The sequence below is a fragment of the Vigna unguiculata genome, chromosome 11, assembly GCF_037176805.1.
Source record: "Vigna unguiculata cultivar grain cowpea cultivar isolate G323 ecotype 2 chromosome 11, ASM3717680v1, whole genome shotgun sequence".
NCBI classification, from domain to species: domain Eukaryota; kingdom Viridiplantae; phylum Streptophyta; class Magnoliopsida; order Fabales; family Fabaceae; genus Vigna; species Vigna unguiculata.
In genome coordinates, this window is record NC_140802.1 from 6,978,471 (window position 1) to 7,004,731 (window position 26,261).

Here is a 26,261-nt window from a genome sequence, read left to right on the forward strand (position 1 = left end):
AATATAGAGTATATAACTTCAAAATATCCAACCCTTACAATGGTCTAGGAGAGCTCCTTTTATAGGTGTGGAGAAGGGTCTCTTTACAAAAATACAAAGTACAGACTAAAGGTGCAATAACACAAAACTTAGTTTCTAGAAGTTAGGTCAAAAAGGAGGTGTCTTAAAAAGGATAGAACCCTAATTTGTCCTTCCTGCCTTCATATGTGGCACCCTTAACCTACTAGAAGAGAAGGTCAACCTTGCCTCCCAAGCCTCTCCAAAATGTGCCCCATTTGTTTGACTCTAAGGTGATGCTTTCCTCCACTCTAAGTAGTGCTATACTATTCCAAGTTAGTAGTAGTTTGTCCTACAAAACAAACAAACAAAAAATTCAACATGCCAACTTAAGTCAAGTCAATTAAGGTTAATAAGTCAACCAAAGTCAAGTCAACATAAAACTAAGCAAAAGAAAGGTGAATAAACTCTCTTTCTAAACATGTTTATTCTCCCTAAGCATATGCCATGTGCCTCCATCTTTGGTAGGGGTTAGGGGTTCATCATCCCCCCTTCTTTGAGAGAATTTGACCACAAATTATTGAAGCCCTTCTTGATTGAGTTTAACTTCATTTGAGGAAGTAATTTCTTCTTCCCTCCATGAGATTTTTCCCAATCTTTACCCTTGAAACAACCCTTGGCTTTGAGCAAGTTATCCTTCATCTCTTAATGATCACACTTATATCCTTCCTTTTTGGTGTGGAAAGGGGAGGAGTTTATAAAGAGAATGACTAACTTGCTTTAGGTTCTTTTTGTGGACAAGTAGCACTTTGGTTAAAGCTTGTCCTTTTTCTTTTTCTTCTTTTCCTTTTCTCTTTTCTTTTTCATTTTATTTTGGTCCTCATTAACCTCTTGTGATGATAGTGGTACTAAAGTGACATTTTTTCCCATGAGAGTGCAAAGTGTATTTGTTAGTATGACCATCATGTAAGGTGTGTTTATCAAATTTTCACGGGCTACCTAACAAAATATGTGTGACCTCCATGGGAACAACATGATATAGAACCTCATCCTTGTAGCTTCCTAGGGAGAAGTTAATCAGAACTTGTTTATTGACATTTATTTCTCCCTCCTTACTTCTAGGTAAGCTTATAGGGCTTGGCATGAGGAATGGTTTCTAAGCCAAGTTTTCCACCACCTTTGTGCTAGCCACATTTGTTCTACTTCCTCCATCAATAATTGAAGAGTAAACCATATTACTAACGAGACATCTAGTACAGAAAATGTTTTCTCTTTGAGTTGGTTCAAGCGCTCAGAAACTTTGAATAAATTATGCCTCACTATCAAAAGGTCTCCTTCACAAGGTTCAGTTTCAATTTTACTTGAGGAAGAAGAGTCTTCTATTGAAGGAGAAGGGGGAGATGAGTGTTCACTCCCTACCTCACCACTTGGCTTTAAGGTCATGGTCCTCGTGGTTGGGCAATTCAAAGCAATGTGCCCATATCTTAAACACTTAAAACATTTAATGGAACTTGACCTTTAAGAATTGAAATGGTGAGTATGACCACTTGGTAACTTATTTCTAATCGGTGTTTCTTGGTGAGACTTGGAGGGGATTTATCATGTTTCTCTTTATCTTTTTTTTTGTAAGTGACTATAGTAGTAGTTGGGTGAGTAACTCATCCTTACCCTATCTTTTCTTTTCAATTGAGTTTCAATCTTTAGGGTAACATGTAAAACATCTCCAAGAGTGGAGTACTCATATAACTCCAGTAGATCTTATATGTCTCTCCTTAGACTAAAGGTGCAATAACACAAAACTTGATTTTTAAAAGCTAGGTAAAAAGGGGGGTGTCTTGAAGAGGACAAAACCCTAACTTGGACTCCAGGCCTTCAACGTGACACCCTTGACTTTGACTCCAAGGTGATGCTCTCCTCCAATCCAAGTAGTGTTACACTCCTCCAAGTTGGTCTTGGCTTGTCCTACAAAACAAACAAACAAAAGAGTCAATATGTCAACTTAAGTCTACTCAACTAAGGTCAACAAGTTAACCAAAGTCAAGTCAACATAAGTCAACTTAAGAAAAGTCAACATTAAACTAAACAAAAGAAAGTTGAAGAGACCCCCTTCTAACCATATTTATTCTTCCTAAGCATGTGCCATGTGCCTCTATCTTTGGTAAGGATTAAGGGCTTATAGAAAAAGTTGCGGGAAGAAAAGGTCTTACCATCGTTGCTTGCTGCCTTGTGCACCATGTTGCATTGGCATCGTTTGAGTCAATATTGTCATCATGCATTGCCACTGTTAGACCATTTTATTGTTACCCACACTATTTCATTATTGCTTCTGCCAAAGAACACTTGAGTTAGATTTATTTTACATTCTAGAATGTATTTTTTAGGAATATTTTGGATTAATTATTTCGCAAGGTTGTCACATTTTGATTTATGGAATTAGGGGTTGTTTGAGAAAGTTCAATATCATATAGTTTTGATTAATGGTTAAAAATAATCAAGTATAAAATATGATCTTGTTTCGTTTGAAAGACAATAGTTTATTTCAATAATAGAACATGCAAGATGCAAGTGTTTTGTTTAATAAACAATATGATGTTATGGAATCTTGTTTTTATATTTGATATAGTATAAATGTGTTTGAATGATAAACACATAAAAGTAAACAAGCATCATACTATATGAAAACATGTAAATGTTTATGCTATGTTGCAAAGAATGTCTATTACTTTTTATTGCCTTACTTTTTATTATCTGCAAAAGTGATTTGATAGCGAAGGATAAGTCACCTTAGAAAATCTTTTCGACAAATAGTAAAATTGTTTTTTTTTTCAACAATTTCCTGTATTACACATTGTTAAGTTTGGAAGAACTATCTACTTTGTATGACATTACATTTTAGACAAGTTCAAGGAGAAAAGAATTATTATTGCATGAAGTGCATTTAATACATTTTTCAATATCATTATGATAAAGAAAAAAAACATTCAAAAGAGTTGAAACGCTCAAGGACAAAAATGGTTTCACAATAAATACTTTCTTCATAACTATATGAAATCACTAAAAAAGGAAGAGAGAGAGATTGTGTTGAAAAATGCCAAAACTCTACCCAATTTTTTGTGTCTACTAAAGAGTTTCATAAAGAACATTGTTTGCACTCAGTTAACAAGAAGAAAGAACAACAATCTTGAATATATAAACAAATGGTTGTCCTCTCTAGCGAACAATCTTGTGATCCTTCGATCATTATTCTCAAAATCTACTTATTTTAGCAATTTTTTTATCAACAAAAAAGAATTAAAATATAGGAAGCACTTGGGGTGCTTCAACCTATATACAGATCAAAAAAATTAAAATTCTATTAAGATGTTACTCTATTATTACACGAATATAGTGTCAAAACAAGTACACTAAGCTAGAGCTATTCTTATTAAAAAAATTATTTGATTGAAATAGAAGCGAAAATGTTTGATTAGTCTTTTCATAATGAAGATTTTCACAACAATACATTATTAGGGATGAAAATGAAGTAAAGATGTTCCCAAATAACTATTTCCATTCTATCTTATCTGCATTTATTGATTTACCCGTGAACCTTTCTAGCTACTAACTATATCATCTTCTTCCAACATTATTGCTATCATGTTTCAGGTTATGTGAGTTCATTTGGGTTCTAGAAGTTTTATATATATATATATATATATATATATATATATATATATATATATATATATATATATATATATATATATATATATATATATATTAAAAAATATAAATTTAAAGTAGATTAAAAAATCTTGAAATTAATTTGTTGTGAAACTAAATTTGAAATCCAATATATATTTGAATGGGCATTGAAAAAGAGAGATATTTATTGATGCATGAATTAAAAAGGTCATAAGAAGTTTGAAGTGAAGCAGTGAATTATGGTACAAGAAAATGGGTTCATTTATTTCGAAACCATGATCTCACGTTTAACTCAGTTACTACTTTAACTGCTTTCACGTCTGCATCTCTTCCTTCTTATTTAATTCTCTGTCCCCACTTCATTGCTTCACACCAAAATCAATAATAAAATTAAACTAAGTGAGAAATAAAAAATATATATTTTTTAAATATGATAAATAATGTGCTGGATTCTACACATCTTTTCAAATTATTTATCTGCTTTTTTTTAGCTTCTATAAACACACCCAATTTTATTTCCAATCATTCCTTAATTTCTTCTATCATTCATGTTTATAAAGTTGATTATCAATAAAAGTATTGTTTTAATTATAAACATAAACTACTTAAAATTGGTAATAATTATTTATATAAATATTCTTTTAAATTTTAAGCCATTTATATTTTGATATTACTAATTATCGGTATTTTAAATTTGGAGTTTCATGACGATTTGATTTTGTTAAAAACAACTGAGTTGAATAAAAAAAATGTATATTTAAATTATTTATAATTTTGATTTCATAACAATATGAAATTGTTATCCTAAATAGAATGTTATACTTATGAAATTTATGATAAAAAATATTTTTAATTTTTTTATAAACAGTATCATTGTCGTACATTATAATTAATTTTCACTACTCCTACTAGTGAATTTGTACAATAACTCAGAGAGCTGAAATAATGCATAATTAAAAAAAAAAAAAAAAAGCAACGCACCGACATAAATGTATGTCCAATGGTCAATATATAATAAAATAAAAAAAATGTAGTTATGTTTCTTTTAATTTTTGAAATGGGAAATAATAATTAATTGAGATCTATTAATAAAAATAAAATTTAATGATGATTTACTATAACCATCTTTGTTTACTCTACATAATAATTTGAATATAGTAGATGATATAATAAAAGTGGTAATTATATACATTCAAGATAAAATTTCAAACACTTATATTTTCATGTGTCTATTGAGAAGTTTCAAACACTTAAATAAATAAAATTTGGACTTCCTTTTTATTTTCAACTATAGTAAAAAAAAACTTACTTTTATGAATAAATTTTATTACAAATTAAATTAAATTAAAAACATAAAGTTACATAAATGTTGTTCTTATGTAAACAATTTCACTCGTAATTTTGGGTAATCAATAGTATTGGTAATATATATATATATATATATATATATATATATATATATATATATATATATATATATATATTAAGAAACTCAAACAAAATAACAACAATTAAAATAAAATAAAATTATTGATATAAAAATCAAGCAATATTTTCTAAAACTAAAACTAAGAGATTAAAAAATATGTGAGTATTAATTATAATAAGTGAAACATATTCTTTCATGAATGTAATGATTTTCAAAATATCACCTTTTATGAGTTAAATATGTTTTCACTTTCTAAACTTTGACATCTTTATTTTAAATTTTAATATATTTTGATTCCAAATTTAAAAATAATTAATTCAATCTTTTTAACACAATTATTTTAAATTATTTTGACATATCAAATATATTTTAGATTGTCATTTGAATCATTTACATTAATCAACACATCTTCATTTTAATTTCGGTAAGAAACATCATTTAGCAAATTTTAAAAAATTAATGTAATTAGATTAAAACGTATGTTTATTATTTTTTTAAATTTAAAAATAAAAATCTATTAAAATTTGAAATATAAACAAATTTTAATTTTACATCAATTTTTTTTATTAACTATTTAATTTTTAAACTGTGGCGTTAATGAGAGATAATGAAAGAGATAAATGATGTAATTCAAATGACAACAATAAATACATTCTAATGCATCATTATCATTAAAATCTTAACATAACACTGAGGTGATATCCAGAATTAAATTATTAATGTCACTTAAATTAAATTAAGTGTTCACTGCAAATAAATACAATTTTTTTATTAATTTCTATTTATAAGACAGAAAGGATATTATAAGAAAAAAAAAAAAAGGGTACAAGAGGCTCTGCAATTATCCATGGGTCCATTTCATGCTCAAGAACCTTCCTATAGTATAATTGTGTATCTTTTTATGGCAACATGTGAAGGTAATTCATAAATATGAAATGTCTCATCAAAATAATATACTTTCTTTTTATATGGATATGTATTCAATTTTTATATAATAACAAAAATAATAAAATCATTAAATTATAAAACATTTCATATAAAATAATTATAAAAATAAATCTATATTTTAGGAGAGTAAGAAACCTTGTGAAAACTTCAGAAGAGGCGTGGATCATGTGAAATGCAGCAGGTGTACCTGATAGTACATTTAAATGGACTTTTATGCATCTTCTTGTATATAATTCTACATTCACATCAACAATTTTCTCCCAAAAATTTTCATCATCTTCTTCCTATCACTTTCATGCATTCATTCTACTCATCAAAATAGTTTTCGTAGTTTCACAGAATATGAGCATTTTCTCAATTGAGGCCTTCAAGTTTTTCTTTCTACTTTCCTTCTTCATTTCACTTTCTAATGGGAAGAGTCTTGGGATGATCCCAAATCATGGTTAGTAATAATCTCTACTTTACTTAATGTTGCAGAACTTCATGCACACATCACATGCTCCAATAATGTATCACTAAAACCTTAAAGCCTTAAAGACAGCACAATGTTTTGAATCTTTTGTGTCAATAACATGCAGCTAAAAAACTTCTCAGTGAACTCTGCATCTGGTATGAAATTGAAAATTTCTAGACGGAGTGTTATATTTTAGTCATAAAAGTGTTATGTTGCTGCTTCAAATGATAATCTAGTGCAGAACATTCATGTGTGTTTTTATTTTTCTTATCAGTTAAGTCTATCAGCTTGCACCAGAAAGCAGCAGCAGCAACTACTGAAGAGGTTTGTTTCCAATAATTTCATTTCACTATTCATAGAATCCAACCATATTTAGCTATGTTTGAATAAACTTGTCCATGGACACTTCTAGTAATTATCTATGAATAATTTTTGTTTATAGAATGGAGCAAAGAAAGACATGAGAATGGAACTGTATCCAACAGGGTCTGCTTTGCCAGATTGTTCTGATGCATGTGGTTCTTGTTTTCCTTGCAAGAGGGTGATAGTGAGCTACAAGTGCATGGTTGCAGAGTCTTGCCCTGTAGTTTATAGGTGTATGTGTAAAGGGAAATATTACCATGTACCATCCAATGGTTGAGACCATGAATTTGTGTGATCGAAGTTAAAGTTCTGGAAAAATCTGTGACAGAAAATTTAACAATTTAGTTTAGAGTAGAGTAGTGTAGTGTAGGTTGGTTAGAGTCTAGTTTTGTCTTTATTAAAGACATGACAACTTTGTCAGCAAAGTAATGAATGTGCCAAAAATGAAACATGATCCATGTTATAAGGAAATGTTTGGTTACTTCTGAGTGCTGCAGTTTATGTTTGTTTACTTCTGGGTACTGCAGTTTTTTCTGATATATATGGAAGTACAAAGTTGTAGTAACAGAACCGATTTTAATTTTCCTATGAGCATATTTTACATCATATTTTACTTGAAATATGAATATTTTAATTTTTGTATGAATTTTTCTATTTATACTAGCAATTTCTAATTTTTCAATTTGAATGGATGAAAGTATAATGTTAAAAAAATAATTTTATGCAGAAACATAAAATTCAATACAATAATTTATTTCACAGTGAAACATTTTTATATTTATTCTGAAAGGAGTCGGTTTTCACACTGTACAAATAAAAGTTTCACCTTTTTAATGATTTTTGTTGAATTTAAATGCTAATTAAACTTATTAGTTGTATAAAGTGACTCTTCTTAGCTAATTATTTGTATATATTTATGCAAATAATATGACCAATTGATAATGCAATGTTTAAATTTGAATAAAAAGTTTAAGCATAAATAAAAATAATCTGGGATTATAACATCGAATGTAAAGTAAACAACAATAAGAATGTTGGACTGAAAATAAAAACATAAATATGAAAAATTAATTAAGAGTGTGAATAAATTAATGAACAAGTGGAAAAGAAATATAAGATAAATTTCAATGGTTATTTCTTTAAAATGAAAACTTACATATTAACACATTTTTATGTACTCTATTATCAAATATTCACTTGTCTTTTCTTTTTAAGGCATAAACACCAAAAGGTGTCCATTTCTAAAGCAGGAACATCATCTAAAAGTCTCCATAAATATTCTTTGCCAAAACTGTCGCCATAATCTTGATATTGGCATGACTAGCCAGTTGAAGAAAGAAAATGAAATTTTAAAGTGGGTATTGTCAATCTCCCTGGGAATTAATGTAGAATAGCACTAGTTTTTGTACTCTGTTAGTAAAGTGAAAATTTATACTGTGCATGGTCAATCTCATGAACAAAGTGACTATGTAGCTATTTACCATGAACACTAAGTTCACTTCTCTAAATAGGTGAAACACCAAGATTTAATGAACAAGTAAAATAGTACTCTTTGGAATTGTTCACCCAACTCACAACTCAATCTGTCAAATTAAAACAAACCAAAGTATGTAAGGACAAAATGGTGAAACATGGAAATCTCTGCAATTAATAGCAGAGTAACTTACAGCTGTTAAACATGACGTTAGGACAACAAATTCATTGAATGTTTCAAAATCAACGAGTATAGAAATGTATATAAAAGGGAATATAAACGTCTCTACGGTTTAAGACAAGTTAATGCCACAAGACCCATTTCATGTCCTGCAACAATTAAGACCACTGTTAATTATAAGTACAGAACAAAATGAAGCTTTTTGTACCTTCGTCTAAAACTAGAAAGTTTAAATCAAAATTTGTCATTGAAAAAGGATAAAGATTTGGGTAAGTCTTGCAAGGAATCATAATCCTGGTTGCATTCTTTTGCAAAGCTTTATGATATTTAGTGACAAATTGAAAGTCACGGTTAATTACAAGTAGCTACGGTTCTGAGAGATAAGATAGGCCTTGTTCAATGCCCCTGCAGATGACAGAGGACTGAACCTACTTTTCATGATTCACAAAATCCAAATAGAAATCAATTCTAAGTTTAATGGGCATGAAAATAGTGTAAACAAAATGCACCATGCCTATACCAAATAGTAGCTGAGTAAGATTCCATTCTGAGTACTCATAACAAGAAGTCGTTCATCCCTCTCAATAACTTCATGATGTTACTATGCTGCACTGCAGAAGTAGCACAAATCTCAGTTTTGAACTTAGAGTTTCCTTGATGAGATTATGCAGAATAACAAAAAAATAGGGACATGTGAAATGAAAACAGAGGGAAGCAATCATTTGGGAGGCAATCAAGACAGAGATGATTTCCTCTTTAGCTTTTTCTTTATCCCTTTCTATTTTTAGCATACTCTTAGGTAGAGTAAATACAAGTTTACACGCTCTAGTTTATTTTGGTTTCCTCTTAACCGAATCAAATCCTTTCATAATAGTGCTTGACACAAGGCTCAAGGTCAGAAAGAGGTTCGGAACAAACCGTCTTGGATTGCATGGGAATTTGATGTTACATTCAAAGCATCTTTAATCCCACTGTTCTATTCTGAGCTTCTTCCAACATCATAACATAGTTCCCAAATAATTAAGAATCATAACTTCTGTCTCCTTCACACGTTGTAAACACAAAAATCACAGACTAATAATATTACAAAGCAGTAGGATCTGTTCTTGCAAGGTCGCTATAGTACAACCACCTCTTCATCAGTAGCATCTTGCACTCCCTCATCATTATTCTTTCCTTCTTGAGTGTTACCTTTATTCTGATGTTCGACATCATAAGTTGCATGGACAGCGACAAAAAAATAGTACACAAACATGACAGCAGTGCAAATGATGAACCTCCAGAAAGCCTCAGTGCCCAAAGAGCCCATGAGAAAGAGGTTGGTGGCAACGGACAAAGAGGGGAGCCAGGGAACCAAGGGCACCCCCCACACTTTGGGAGCTCTCTGCTTGGGAAGCAAACTCATAGCCAAAGTTCCCAAAAACCAAACACCAGCAGCAACCGTGTAACCGATCCAACCGAGTATCCGTGAGTGCCAAAGCGCAGCCCCAACAGCAGAAGAACCAATAATCACAAACAAGCAGATCAGAACTCTGGCTAACTCACCCCTGCCAGTGCTCTCCCTGGAATAGTACCTTCTCACAAGCAGCGCAACAGCCATAAGCATGAAAATGAAGAGCGTGCTGATGGAGAAAACACTAGAGAGAACATCCAAGCTAGAGAAAAGAGCTATGACAGAGCTACAAAGAGTGGTCAAGAGAGTGGCATTCACAGGGGTTCCTGTTTTGGGGTGAACGAGGGCGAAGAAAGGTGGGATCATGTGCGACCTTGCAATCTGAGTGGTGTACCTAGATTGACCCATGGACCCAACAAGCAAGCTTGTGGTCATCCCCTTCAACGCACAAATGCTCACAAGGTACTTCGCCCAACTCATCCCAATCTGAACAAAGGCCACAGAGTAAGCAGCGTCAGGGTCAATCTCAGTGTACTTCACCATGCTCACAAGAGACAAAGCCATCAAGCAGTAGATAACCGTAATCATGCTCATTGACCCAACCAGACCAATGGGGATATCCCTCGAAGGCTTCTTCGTCTCTTCAGCCATCGTCGCCACCATGTCGAAACCGCTGTAGGACCAGTACACCACGGCGGCGGAGTTGAACACGCCGGCCACGCCGAAAGGGGTAAATGGCGACAAGTTCGACGCCTTTCCGTGGACGAACCCGATTATAATTATGAACACGATCACAAATGTGGTGATCAGGGAACTCAGCCAGGTTAAGATTGAGGTATTGCGGGTACCGCTAACGGCAATGCCGTTGGTGATGAGAAGAACCGCCACGGCTAACGGATCGAGCAGGTCGAACCCGGGTTTGAACCCGGGGATCCGGATCCGGAAGAAGTCCGGGTCGGATTTCACCATGGAGGCGAAGTAGGAGGACCAGGAGCGGCCGAGCCCGGCAGCGCCGACGAGAGCCTCCAGCAGGATGTTGCCGGCGGCGACGAAGGCGAGGAAGTCGCCAAGCTCGATGCGGAGGAAGGAGAAGGAGCCGCCGGCGACTGGAACGTCGACAGCGAACTCGGTGTAGCAGAGGGCGGAGAGGAGAGCGGAGAAGCCGGAGGCGGCGTAGGAGAGGACGATGGCGGGGCCGGCGTGGAGGCGGGCCTCCTGGCCGGTGACGACGAAGATGCCGGAGCCGACCACTGAACCGAACGCCAACCAGGTGAGGTCCCACCAGGTGAGGCAGCGGTTCATGAGGTGCTCGCTGGCGCGGGGGAGCACGAGCAGCTCGTGCGAGTCGCTCGAGCGGTTCAGAAGACGGTCCCTGAGGCGCGGACACGTTTCAGCCAACGCCGCGCGGTAGGATTTCCCGCTCTCGAATGACTTCTCCGGGAAGAAGTCCCGCTTGCTCCACCGCCAGTAGCTTCGGTTCTCCGGCGCCGACGACGGTTCCATGGGCACTGTCAGAGGAGCACAATTTCAACTTTGCTGACTTTTCACCACACTCAGACGACTTTTCTTATAATAATAAAAAATAAAATTAATCATTGAATTGCTAACTAAATTCTGAAAAGTATGTATAGAAATATCTCCATTGAATAGTAACAAATTCATTTTAATAATTTTATTTCCATCATAATCTTTCTTTTCTGAACAACGTAATTAAATAAATGAATGAAATTAAAATATTACACTAAACATTCGTTTTTCGTTTAAATCCTAATTTTAATTTTGAGAATTTGATATATATTTAATTAGAACGTAGATTTATTAAATTTTAAGAATTATATTATAATATAAAATATTATAGATTATGTAATTATAAAACAAATATTATAATGTTGATGATTGACAATAAAATCATAAAAATATAAGATACATGATAGATATAATATATGATAAACTTGTTATTTTATGTTATTCACATTTTTTTTTCTCTATTTATAATAAAATTTAACGGAACATAAAGTCAAATGACTTTACATAAATTTTTATGAAAATAAATATATATAATTATTGATCCAAAATTTTTTTATTTTTAAATATAAATATAAGAGAGTTACGGACTCGAGTGCGGAATTTAAGCGAATATTTATAGTAGATAAAAAATATTTATAATTTATACAAATTCTTTCTTGAAATATTAAAATCAACTAATGGAAAAAATTTAAGAATTGATATATATCCATATTTATGAATGTGTTAAAATGCTCATCTTAGCTCAATAATATAGTGTAAAAGTTTTTCTTCCAAATAATGACAGTATAAAAGAATGGATATTCATTCCTAAAGGAACCTGAACTCAATTATATGTTAGATACATCGAGACCAGCATCCACACATTTTGTCAACTTTTTCTTATCAATTCTTCTAATTTTCTTCAATTAAAGTAATAGTTCTACTCCTTTAAAATTAACTAAATTATGAAATTGTAATATTTTAATAAATGAATTTTATATGAATTGAAATAAGTTAAGAATATTAAAATGAATATATTTTTAATAAATTTTATATAAAATATTGGAATGCTGTAGTAATAATAGATTGTTAAGAAATGGTTAGATTAGAGAAAAGCTAAATATTTTTCGTATTAGTAGTAATAAGCAAAAGTATTTTTTAAATACAAGATAAAATAATATAAAATGTTTTTAAATTGAAGTTATAATACAAATTAGTATTTTAATGATTATTTGCACTAGTATAAAAAAATGGATGTGATGATAAATAAATATTAATTTAAAATATGAATGTTACATTAAAATTAATTTAGAGGAAATAAATTATTTTGTATGATGATTATTACAATAAAATATTTTTTTGTAAATTGAAACTGTGTAATGTATTCTCATCAGATTGTTTGTCTTTTATTAGTGGTATTTATTTTATTTATGATAGCTTTATTAATTATATAAATGTGAATTAATTTATATGAAAGTTTAAATGATTTTGTGAAAGAGAAAAATTGTGAAACTTTATATTTTATTTGGTAATAGTTTCATTGCAAATGTTAAAGATTTATTAAGCATTGATGATTATTTTTACGATGAGAATGACATTTGTGATATATTTGATTAGATCATGGAAATGGAAATTGTTGATAGTATGAATATTATTGCCAACTCAAATCTAATAATTGATTTTCATTCTATTTATGATTGTTCAACAAAATGGGTTACTAATGAATTCATTAAACTTTCATGAAAATGTAAAGGATGATCTATCAACACTTGTGTATGTTGTAAGAAGTCAAATCAAAAATAGATTTTGTTATATCTGTTAGCTATAACAATTATATTGTTCTGTATAAATATGTTTTCTGCTATTCAATTCATAATAGAAATATATCTCATTCAGTCTCATATATTTGTTCCTCACACTTTCTCTGTTCTACTTCCATACGTTTCCAACTCTGATTTCAATATGGTATTAGGAGCATAGGTTCGCCTGTGTGGTAGAAGGAACGAAATTGTTCGATCATGTAAGAAAGAGTATTGGTGTGGTGTGTGGCCATAAAGGTAGCACAATCTTCAAGGATACCAAGAAAGGGTGAAGGTGTCAAGACTTGTGCAGAGTTCTAAGGAGTTTCAGAATCAAGATGACCGGGGTGGAAGCATCATACAGGGAGGTTTGCCAATCTTTGATGGTAAGGTGTTTGGTGATTAGAAGATAAAAATGAAGGTTGTGTTTCAGTTCCAGGACATGGTAGACGTGATTGAAACTGGCCCTGAAGAGCTTAGCAGTAAAGCTACAGAGGAAGACAAAAAGAATTATAAACTGCAACAGAAATTGGACGGCAAAGCAAGGTTCGTGTTGTACCAATGTGTAAATTCACAAATCTTTAACAAGATTTCACAAGCTAAGACAACAAAAGAGGCTTGGTAAATGTTGATTAAGACGTATGGTGATGGTGATAAGCATAAGAAAGTGAAGCTGCAAGCATTGAAGAGGAAGTTTGAATTTTTGATGATGGAAGAAAGCGAGACAGTAGCTCAATACCTGGACAAGGTTCAAGAACTAGTGAATGCGATGAAATCTTGTGGTGATAAAGTATCAGAACAACACATGATACACAAGGTATTAAGGTCACTTCCTCCTAAATTTGATCACTTAGTGATAACTATTGAGGAAACAAAGAATCTTGAAACATTTCAGATCGAGGAACTCCAACATTCTCGGGAAGCACACGAATATAGAATGGATGATTGAAAGCACTATCAAGAACAAGTGTTACAACCCAAAACAAATTCCAAAGGTTTCAAGAAAGGAGGAAAGCACTAGAAGAAGCAAGAATAGAAATTTGAAGATGAGTCCAATGTTGGAAAAGATCAGAAAAGACAAGAAAAAGATGACAAGGAGTGGAAGAAGAAATTGAAGTGTCATAACTATCAGAAGCTTGGACACTTCGCTCGTGAATGTTGGTATGGTGAAGGTGCTAAGAACAGGCCAAAGAACAAAGCTAATTTGGCTCAGGACGAGGATTCTTCTGATTCAGATGTTGTGATGCTTATGGCCAAAACCAATAGCACGGATTCAGAGGAAAAATCTTCCTGGTATCTAGATTCGGGGTGCTCCACGCATTTAGGTTTGGTGATGATAGTTGCCTAAATTCAAAAGGCATTGGTTGTGTGGTGTTACGGGATTCATCTGACAGAGAAGTGGTAATTGATGGTGTTCTGTATGTACCAAGTTTAAAAACAAAGCTGCTTAGTCTTGGGCAATTGTTGCAGAAAGGTTTTATCATGGAAATGAAGGAGAATGGTCTAAATGTTTACGATTAATCAAAAAGATTGGTTGTTCATGCAGATCTATCTAAGAATAGAACCTTTCGTATTGCAATGAATACTCCAAAACATCAGTGCTTTGCCACAACAGTGAACAAAGATGAGTGGATATGGCACAACAGATTTGGGCATCTGAATTTTCAGACTTGTTTGATCTAAGCGAGAAGAAGATAGTCAAGGGGCTTCCACCAATCAAGATTCCAGAAGAGGTGAGTAGAGAATGCATACAATGCAAACAGACCAGGCCCAAGTTCCAAATTTTTCATCCCTACGAAAGCCACTGAGAAGCTAGGAGTAGTCTACTCAGATGTTTTCGGTCCAATGCAACTGGAAACTCCTAGTAGGAACAGGTACATTCTCACGTTCATAGATGATTTCACTAGGAAAATATGGATCTATCTAATTAAAAGGAAGAGTGAGGTTTTGTCGATGTTTAGAAAGTTCAAAAGCATGGTGGAACAACAGAGTGGGAGTAACATCAAGATCCTAAGGTCTGATGGAGGAGGGGAATATGCAGCAACAAAATTCAGTGGGTTTTGTGAAAGAGAAGGCATTGTTCATGAGTTCACTCCTCCCTATACTCTTCAACATAATGGGACTGTAGAAAGAAGAAACATAACCTTACTTAACATGGTTAGGTGTATTCTGAAAACTAAGAAAGTGCCAAGTTTCTTATGGGGTGAGGCAGCAAATGTAGCGACATATGTGTTGAACAAATCACCAACGAGAAGACTGAAGTTGATGACACTTGAGGAAGCTTGGACATGTGTCAAACCTGACGTTTCACATCTTAGGATTTTTGGGTCCCTATGCTACAAACACGTTCTTGATCCTTTCATAAGGAAGTTGGATGATAAGAGCACACCCTAAGGCTTTGTTCACTTGTAAAGATGGATTTGAGGGAGAGGGAGATGATGGATTTGGATGAATTTGAGAGTAAATGGTGTGTTGTTTTTTTGAAGGGATTTAAAGGTGATTAGGAGTGAATTTAGTAGTAAAGTTTGTGAGAGTTAGTGAGTGATTTGATTGATATGATAGATTAAAAAAAAAATTAATATATTTAAAAGGAGAGTTTACCATTTTGCCCTTATGTAAAAAATAGTATAAATTTGTGTTTGTATGAGTTTAATAAATTTTTAAATTTTGTATTTAATGATACACTTTAAATAAATAATTTACAAAAATTAATAAGATAAATTATTTATACTCATACTATTGAAATAAATTTTATCAAGCAATTGTGAAATTCATTTGATTTGAAAGTTAAAAATTAGTATGGAACACCAACACTTTACAATTCATGTCATTTGAAGAGCAATAATATTTATAAGTGACAATTAAGTCGGTTTAAAAAGATGAACATAATCAAATACAGATAAATGTACTGAAATTGAAATGAGAAGAGTCTTACGATACAATGATGCGACAAAATTATGTTAATCATCTAATTTGTGAAGAATTAAGTTGACATTGAAATTCACTTCTGCCATTTGCCGATTCATATCAAGAGTCAAGTTTGATAAATTATCTTCTATCCGTTGAACACGTCCTTGCATATCTTCTATTCCTTGCATTCTATTTTGCAAGTCTTGGACCCCATCCCACATTTGATGGATGATTTCAGAATTAGAGTGGAAGGGAGGATCTTCAAAATCACCATCAGAGTGGTTGGTTCCATGAACAGGGTGGTCATGCACAACATTTTGTGGTTGTAGTTGCCCTTCATCATCATTATTTGCATGATCATGCTGCCAAACACCATTGACATTAACAATATTCAATCTCTTCAAAGAACGTGTGGAAAAATGTTGTCTCTTCCCGATGGTTGTATTTGCATCTGGAGAAAAATCTACTCCACTGTATTGCATAATCTGGGTGATCAACACACCGTACGGAAGAGGAGTATCACTAGCCTTGCACTTAAGCATGTGTTGCATTATATGATGAGGCCAATTAATGGATATGTTATTCTTAAGCAACCACATCATTAAAATGTCTTCCTGCAACAGTTTAGCAAAATTAGTCATACGTGGTGTCAAAATATGCACTACCACATAATGTAGTAGTCTGTCATTTACGTTAATAGAACCGACAGTCCTGCCACGTTCACCCTGCATGTCCGGTCTCAACATGGAAGCCAATGCCATGTCTCGGTCGAAATGGATATCTTCTGGTATATCTGTAAAGCTTATCTTTCGACCTTCATACTTCAAATGGGCAATATTGTACCAATCTTCGGGTTTAAGTTTGATTCTCTTCTTGTTAACCTCACTTTGTAGGTATCCGTTGGCTGAGATCCTCAAGTTTGAGTAGAAAACTTTTATGAGATCCGGATAGAATGGTCGGTCCATAGCTACAAAGTCAACAAGGCCTTGAAATACCAGATGATGATGGAAATAAAGACCGGATGTAGTAAAGGAATCATAATCCATTATTTTGGGGTCGACAATTCTTCTTATGTAAAATTCATGTGCATAGTGTTCCATTTGATGAACATGGCTGAAGAAACGTCGTTGATCTAAGACATCAACGACAATATGTCTTTTTGGTGGTGGAGGTTCCGTGTTTGTTGCACATTCTTTGTCTTTTCCACTTTTAGATCTTCTTTTGGATGATGATGACGCCATTAAATAATGTCTTCAGATCATAAAGAAGAAAGAAAAATACAGTCATACATAAGAAATCAAATTATAGCACACAATAAACATGTGGTACTTAATCATAAGAAATTAGATCATTACATACATCCATAATGAATAAGTCTTTCATACAATCAAAATATGATAACATAGTGCAAACTCTAACAAGGTAAATGAAAACATAATTGAAGTCTAAAATAGTTCAAATTCATGACAAAATGATAACATTAAAAGATGGTAATTGATTCCAAAGTCACATTGTCTTTGGATCAAACACGGATGTCAATTACTCCCCATCATCATGTTCCATAGTTTATTCCATCGGAGATTGGTGGGCATTCCCATTAACCTTTTCGTAGCCAAAGGGTTGGTGCAAAGGAAATCATAGCACTGCTCCATAACTTTAGGCTCCGGTATATTCATTCCGCTAAGCATTTCCCAGATATCACTCTCGGTGTATTGGAATGTTCCATTGCGACGCATCATCCCCACTTGCTCTATCAGAATATCATTGCGCTTTTCAAATGCTATGACTTGTCTTTCCGCCATCATGGAAATTTTCTCAAAATGAGAGTTCCCAGACCCCATTACATCCATAAATCCATCAAGCCTCGTAGTAAGCTTGTCAAATTGGGAGTCCAATACATCCACCATGGGGGCTTTGCGCTTCGACCCCCGTGATGTTGACGTCCCGCCAGAGGGGACTGATGGCAGTGATTGAGTCGGGCCAGGACTATACTCATCCATTTGAGGGGGTGAAGGTGGAAGGTGGTAATCAACTCCTTCAAAGGTAGGTGCATCAGGTATGTACTCATTCTCATCATTGAGATCAACCTCCAAACGAGTTTGTTGCCTTTTGCGTTGTGCTTGTCTTGCCATGCGGACTCCACCACCAGTTGCTCTATCGGCTGCCTACAGTTCCTCCATCAAATCGTAGTGTCTAATGTTAGTGACCCTCCATTTCGCCGCAGATGGTTTGGCCTGCATTGATAAGTTCTTGTGTGTGTTAAAATAATTTGTGTATGTCATTGAAAACACATGCTAAGTATTTAATTACCTTGACCAAGTCTTCCCAAACTTCGGCTTCTGCTTCAAACCGCTTGGTTGATGAACTCCATGCAAATCCACTAAGTGAACTGAACAAATCATGAACCTCACGCCATTTCTCCTTGACCACTTTTTGCCTATTCTTGACATTATTTTTGGTCACTGAGACAAACCCCAATTGGTTCAGATGACTCACGATATTGTTGTATGCTTGGGTTGTCCAGCTACCATCAACCCTGTTCCCCAATCGGGCTTCTTCTAGCATCGCTGTCAATAGCTTTTCATCCATGTCTTCAGTCCATTTTGTAAATTCCCGTGATCCGGTGCCGGAATCGATACCAACACTTTTTCCCTTGTTCATGTTCTCACCTAAATAAAAAACAGTACTAATTATATGAAATTAAATAAATTTGATATACAAACCAAAATTTTTTCCATTAAATAAAGCAAAGTCATTCAACATAATTAAGTACACGTAACTAACAATTATTGTAATCTCGCCACATTTGTTCAGCTAATTCATCCCTAAAATTACACCCAAGACGATAATCATCTTCACGTGTGTGAACAATATTGGTCTCTACATGGTTTTCCATAATCTCTCGGTCAACCTCATCAATTAGCGCATCGTCATTGTCTACACCACGAAGGAAGTTGTGAAGGATGCAACAAGCTAATACAATGTCAGTCATTGTCTCCAAAGAATAATGAGGTTCACTTCCACTTGCTATAATGGGGAATCTTTTCTTCAAAACACCAAATGTTCTTTCAATGACGTTCCGTAGTGATGAATGGCGATGGTTAAACAGTTCACGTGGATTTTGTGGCCCTCTTCGTGTAAATTCTTTAAGGTGATATCTTACACCTCTGTACGGAGTCATTATTGCTCTTTTAAGCATGAATCCAGCATCCCCAAGATAGTACTTTTCTACACGAATGATAACACTTTAGATTTCTCGGACACACAAGTACATGAATAAGAAACAAAGACTAACCTTCAGGTATGATCAAGGGGTCATCTCGAACTAGAGCATCTTTCAAAATTCTTGAATCAGATGCTGTCCCTTCCCAACCAGCTAAGACATAAGTGAATCTCATATCGAAATCACATGCAGCAAAAACATTTTGTGTTGGCCAATCCTTCCTCCTTCGGAACCTTGCGGAATCAGATCTTGGGACCTTAACTCGGACATGAGTTCCATCTATTGCCCCTAGACAATCCTATTTCATAGCTAGAAAGTTAAACAAAATTCCCTTTTTGTTGACGTTCTTATTCAAATAAGATAACAAAGAAATTGGAATTTTACCTTGAAGTATGGGAAAAACCGACTATTGTTGGCCAAGTTTGGATGCACATCATTTCCGGATGGCTGAATTAAAAACTCGGACTCCAAGCTCAAAATTGCATCCAATACATTATGGAAATGTTTGCTAACAGTTGACCCAGAACGATGGAAGAAAAATGCAACACTTCTATTCTTAACGTTATGCCCAATTATGTGCAGAAATTTTGCAACTTGTTCCTCCACGGTTGACCGTATTGCATCTTTCACTAACCCAGTTGACCTTAGTCGTTGACATAGGTTAATAAATGCCTCTGGTCCCATACGAATAATGTCACGACATCGATTAGTGTGCACCAGGTAAGACATCAATTGCTCTCTGCGACGGTCTTTGTTGGGGACGTATTCCGTAATAGTAGTGCTATGATTCGAATATATAGTCAATATATTCAACGCATGTGTAACAATGCATAACATTGTTACTGCAGCAATTGCTGTACGCACTTGTAATTGTCGATGTAAATGTGTAACTATATTGAAGTCCACACCTACAACATCATCGACTACATCCTCGCCATCCAAATATGAAAGTTCTAGTTCTTCTTCCATATTACCTTGAACAAATTTAACCACTATGACATACATATAATACACATAAGCATCAACCATTTCCATATTATTATTTGAAAAAATATAAAAATAAGATCAAATTTATACAAAAGATTTCTTTTTCACGACAATAATTCAATGAAAAATAAATAGGCATACCAATTGCATCAATAATCCACAAATAACAAATATAAATACATATAAATCCATATAAATCCATAACAATAATAATCCATATATAACCACCACACAAATATAACAAAGAAAGCTTTCAAAATCTACGTACCTTTTACTTCAAAGAAGAAACAAAGTTATCAACACCAACACTCCAACACCTACATCAACCAAATTAACCAAATTGATATCAGAATTTTCGAGTTAATAAAAACCATTGTAGTCCACCAACCACAAACTACCTTACCAGTCAAAGTTTTCACACACAAAACCGAAACATGAACCAGGGTTTGAGATCCGGGAACTAATTTCACAACCACGCACAGCCTCCAATATCTCTCAACTAACCTCCTATTCTTCACAACCACGCACAACCTACGTGCCACCTCCAGCAAGGTGCAGAGTCATTCACCATCCCACGGACTGCACCATCCCACACACTACACCACCTGCAACCAAAGAAATTAAGCAGAACAGTGAGGGTGGGAGAGAGCATGCAAAAATCAGTTCCCATCAGCACCAGGAACACTACCAGTACATCAGTTCCCATCATGTAGCTTCTTGTTGGAGAGAGCATGCAAAAATGACTACACCATCATCGAACACCACCTGCAGAAAATGAACACAGTTCATACACCCACAACAAAACACTTGGACTATGGATCGGAAATGATGGATCCATGGCACTCTTCCATGAACGACGAACTTGTCCAAGCCATTCTCCTTTTGGAATCCACTCTCCCACGAGCCAACAAGTTCTCCAATGCGCCAACTCCACCAACGATGATTCTTGGATCCGGATCTGCACCATCATGGATCGATTCCGCCTCTTGTTGGATCGATTCCAACTTCTCTGGATCGGTTCCTCACATGTTGGGATCGGATCTGGTCACTGCGGATCGGTTCCAAGCTGTTGCAGAACCTTCAGCCACCGTCTCTTTCAGCCCTTGCTTCGACGACATCCCTTCCAGGCCACCAACAACCTGTAGCAGCCACCGTTTCCTTCCGCCGTTGCTTCCACCACATCCCTTCCAGGCCACCAAAAACCTCCAGCAGCCACCGTCTCTTCCGCGCTTCGATTTGGCACCCCTTTGGTCTTTTTCTCCGCTCTCTTTCGCACTGCCAGCGGCACCAAACAAATATAATCAACAAAAAAAACTCACCTCACATGACAGAAGCCACAACACCGTCTGCGTCATGCGAAAAACCAACTCTGCCTTCTCCCCTCTTCCAACTTATACACCGCACCAACCACACACACCAACCTTCTAACTTATTCAATTGCTATTTAATGGTCGCTGCAGTCAAACAAATTCAAACACAGATTGTATAGTCACAACATGTCAGGAATCCCGTCAGGAATCTCACGAATCTGTTGTGTTTTTCTCACGAATCTTTGCTTTTTTCTGAATGCAGTTGAACCTCCACTGTACATGCAAAACACGTGAAACATTTATGACGAGGGTAAATACGTCTTTTATTACCACTCTCCTTCAAATCTTTGGTTCAGAAGCGGGATGCCAAAATCCATGAATCCTTCAAATCCTCTCACATACCTGCCTTCAAATCATAGCAAGCGAACACCGTAAATCACCGCTGATCCATTCCTCTATTTTTGTTGCAACAGTAAATACATGCATGCGAACACAGCCTAAGTGTTGATTGGCTACCATGAGACAGGTGGCTACAAACTGTATGACCCCAATTCAGAGCACGTGTCCACCAGCAGAGATGTGTTTATTGATGAGTGATCTAGTTGGGACTGAAGGTGGCAATCACAAAAGCCAACAACACATCGAAGATAGTCTTAGAAGATTCAATAGAGCAAGACACAACTAATTTGGCCTTGAGAAAATCAGGACAAAGATCACGACTTTCGTCATATCTTCGAGACTACGATGTTACTCATGATACTATCGTAACATCTGACGAGAATTTAGTAAATTTTGCACTAATTACTGAATCAGAACCGATCACATTTGAGGAGACAGCCAGGGATGGACATTGGTGGAGAGCTATGGAGGAGGAGATTGACTTTATTAAGAGGAACAACACCTAGGAGTTGGTAGAGCTACCACTAAATAAGAAGCTTATTGCTCTCAAATGGATCTATAAGGTCAAGGTAAATGTTGTTAGTGAAATTGTGAGGCATAAGGCCAGGCTCGTGGCCAAAGGTTTTTCTACAAAAGGCTGGGATAGACTGTGGAGAGGTCTATGCACCAATTGCTAGAATTGAAACTATCAGATTGGTAGTGGCCTTGACAACAAACGAAGACTGGAGTTTGCATCAATTGGATGTAAAATCTGTGTTTTTGAATGGCCCCTTAGAAGAAGAAGTGTATGTTCAGTAGCCCATTGGCTTCATACAGGAGAATGATAAGCACAAAGTATATAAGCTAAAGAAGGCTTTATATGGGTTAAAAGAAGCTCCAAGAGCTTGGAACAAACAAATTGACAAGTTTCTCGAGGGAATTGGATCCATGAAGTGCATATAAGAAAATGAAGTGTATGTGAAAAGGATTGAAGTCAGCAGAATGACCTCTTTATTACAAGCAGCAATGAGGAGTGCATCGAGTCATGCAAAGCTGAGTTGATGAAGGAGTTTGAGATGAATGACCTTGGAAAGTTGAGCTATTTTCTTGGTATTGAGTTCACACAAACAACTTCTGGAGTGGTCATGCACCAAACAAAGTACGCTCGTGACCTATTGAAGAAGTTCAGTATGGAGTAGAGCAATTCTGCAATCACACCTGCTGAAATTGGTGTGAAATTGGAGCACAATCTTGAGGAAGAAGGGGTAGACTCTACAGTATATAGAAGCATTGTAGGAAGCCTGAGATATCTGTGTAACACTCGCCCATATCTGAGTTTCAGTGTTGGAGTTGTTAGTAGATACATGCAAGTCCCCAAAGTTTCACATTTGTTAGCCGTGAAGCGTATTATGAGGAATCTGCACGAGACTGAGCATTTTGGGGTGCTTCTATCGAAAGGAAATGAATAGTTGATTGGATACTCAGATGTAGAATGGTGCGGTGACAAAACTGATAGAAGGAGCACTGTTGGCTCTGTTTTCTTCTTGGGAAAGGCACCTATCTCTTGGAGCTCTACCAAGGAACCGGTAGTGGCACTCTCATCATGTGAAGCTGAATATATTGCAGCATCCGAAGTTGCTTGCCAAGCAATCTAGCTGTGTTCTCTGTTGAAAGAATTGGGAATAGATCAAAGGTGTAAGCTAAGGTTACTGGTTGACAATCAATCAGCCATAAACTGGGCAAAACACCCTGTCTCTCACGGAAAAAGCAAGCACATCGAAATGAGGTTTCATTTTATTAGAGAATAAGTATCAAATGAGAAGCTAATAGTGGAGCATTGCAAGTCAGAGGTACAATTTGTTGATATTCTGACGAAAGCCTTGAAGCACGCTAGGTTCAAGTTTCTGAGGAAAAGTATTGGTGTTGCAAACTTATCTAGTTTGGTTTGAGGGGGGGATGTTGTAAGAAGTCAAACCAAAAATAGATTTTGTTATATCTGTTAACTATAAAAATTACACTTTTTTGTATAAATACGTTTTTTGCTCTTCAATTCATAATAGAAATATATCTCATTCAGTCTCATATATTTGTTCCTCACACTCTCTCTGTTTTACTTCCAATCATTATTACGTTACCAACTCTGATTTCAATAGTGTCTACCATTTTAACCCACTTAAAATCAAGTATGAAATACACAATCAACTATAAAAAGGCATGGTTGGCAAGCATAGAGTCGTAACAAAGGTTTATGTCAACTAAGAGGAGTCTTATCAAAAGTTGTAGTGCTATTTAATAATACATAATTCCACAATAATATAAACTGATTTTTTTTCATGGTAAATTAATCAACAATTTTTTTTCATGGTATCTTATCACCACCAATGTTTTGTGAACAATGTCTTCTTTAATGTGGATTGAATTTAATGTGTTAATTATGCTATGTCTGATTTAAATCATTGCTTCAAGAATGCACACAACTCATACTTATTTGTCACTCAATTATTATTTAGATACAAATTGAATCATAAAAAAATGAAGAAGTCATTACGTAAAATTCACCCTCCACCCTAAACAAAGAAAATAACCCTTTGATACGATTTTACTTAATCAATGTCCATGCAAATAATACACAACTAATCGATGTACATGTTTCGCAATTGCATAAGCGAGAAACATAAAATTACACAAAACTCAAACATTGTATATTAGGAAAAGATCGATGGATAAAATTAGGGGTGGCAAAACGGACAACCTGACCCGTTTTGATTTGGCCCGCCCTTGGTCTGCCAAAAACGGGTCGGACCGAGTTGGTCCACCACTAGCAAACAAGTTGGATACTACAACCCGCTCCGCTTCAGAGGAGGATGACCCGTCACTTTTTTTTTCTTTTAATTTTTATTTATTTTTTTTTCTTTTAATTTTTGTACATATATAAATTTGTTTGTATAATATAAAAAAATTATTATTTTTTAATTATTTTAAATTTTAAATATAAAATAATTATAAGAAAGGAATTAATGGACTAGATAGACGGGACTATAGTGGGTTGGTAAGTTGTAAACTCCAACCTGATCCATCCTTTTTTTATGGGTTGATTCGGTAAACCTAGTCCACTTTGACATGTCTAGATAAAATAAAAAAATATTAAAAAAAAAGGTAAAAAAGGATAAAATGCGGTGATTTTATAAAAAATACTTAAAAACATTAACACATGTCAAGAATTTAAGTGAAAATAAATGGATAAAATCAATTATAGTTTGTTTTCATATTGTTAGCAGATTATAGTTTTGTATTCTAATTCCATTTGTTTTCCACTTATGTCCCTTAAACTTACAAAATATAATTACCATACTTTTAGTTAGAAATTTATGTATCTCTGTATTTAATGTTTTATACCTATAATAATAATAATCGTAAACTTTTATTAACAAAAACTTATGCCAAAAATTAATATTAGTTACTGTAATTAATAATAAAAAAACTATTAATTTAAATTTGAAAAATTTTACATTTATAATATACATTATAATGTAATAAAAAATTTATATTTTTATTATTTATGAGATTTTATATCAATCATTAGTGATTATATCTTTTTCTTTAAGAAATTATTTTTCATAACACCAATTAATATTAATTTACATTATACTCTGCTATTCATTATTTAAATTAATTTTAATTTAATTACTTAAACATATAATATAATTTTTCAATTAGTTTTTTTATAGATTGTTTTTTAAACCATCCATTTTAAAAATATTTCTGTACAAAATAAAATGGAAAAGTAGACTACAATTCAGTTCCCCAATTCTAACAATTCTTTTTTTCTTTTTTTGTGATGGTGGAACATTCATGGTGCACGTGGAACATTCGTCAGATAAATATATTAATCAATTCTTACAGTGAATTACTTATAAAAAAATCAATTTAGTAAAATTGTAACATAATTTTTGGATTAACTGAGACATAACAAAACTTACAATTTTTTTCTACAACTTTAATTATCAGATTTTTTAAAATCTATAAATTTTTTAATTCATTTTTAGTAAGAAGACAAAAAATGTTATAAAAAAAATTAATTAAGGTGTGAAAAAAATAAAATTTTAACTTAAATTATAAAAGAAATTAAATCATGAACCAAGAAAAAAAAAAAAAGGATAAGAAGAAAATTGATGCTCTTTTTTTGTGTGTGGCTTCTAATAGTCACAGAGAGGGTTTCATAAAAA

At 34.1% G+C, this 26,261-nt stretch overlaps 4 protein-coding genes across 4 annotated transcripts; 1 reads left to right on the top strand and 3 right to left on the bottom strand.

Moving 5' to 3' along the window:
• The first annotated feature begins 6,287 nt into the window (after positions 1–6,287).
• On the top strand, positions 6,288–7,509 carry LOC114170724 (protein EPIDERMAL PATTERNING FACTOR 1-like). The gene is made up of 3 exons (XM_028056271.2): positions 6,288–6,500; positions 6,787–6,836; positions 6,955–7,509. Exons 1-3 carry the CDS (start codon positions 6,401–6,403, stop codon positions 7,150–7,152), a joined length of 348 nt encoding a protein of 115 aa, XP_027912072.1. The 5' UTR covers positions 6,288–6,400; the 3' UTR covers positions 7,153–7,509.
• A 1,578-nt stretch (positions 7,510–9,087) lies between these two features.
• On the bottom strand, positions 9,088–11,503 carry LOC114169825 (cationic amino acid transporter 8, vacuolar). Its single transcript, XM_028055147.2, has one exon. The coding sequence runs from the start codon at positions 11,423–11,425 to the stop codon at positions 9,647–9,649; it is 1,779 nt and encodes a 592-aa protein (XP_027910948.1). The 5' UTR covers positions 11,426–11,503; the 3' UTR covers positions 9,088–9,646.
• Positions 11,504–16,187: 4,684 nt separating this feature from the next.
• LOC146880931 (uncharacterized) lies at positions 16,188–17,378 on the bottom strand. The gene has a single exon (XM_085668709.1). It carries the CDS (start codon positions 17,376–17,378, stop codon positions 16,188–16,190), a length of 1,191 nt encoding a protein of 396 aa, XP_085524835.1.
• A 294-nt stretch (positions 17,379–17,672) lies between these two features.
• LOC146880932 (uncharacterized) lies at positions 17,673–18,798 on the bottom strand. Its single transcript, XM_085669179.1, has 2 exons — positions 18,448–18,798; positions 17,673–18,302 (listed from the first exon to the last, which is right to left on the bottom strand). The coding sequence occupies exons 1-2, from the start codon at positions 18,796–18,798 to the stop codon at positions 17,673–17,675; spliced, it is 981 nt and encodes a 326-aa protein (XP_085525305.1).
• Between the last annotated feature and the right edge of the window lie 7,463 nt (positions 18,799–26,261).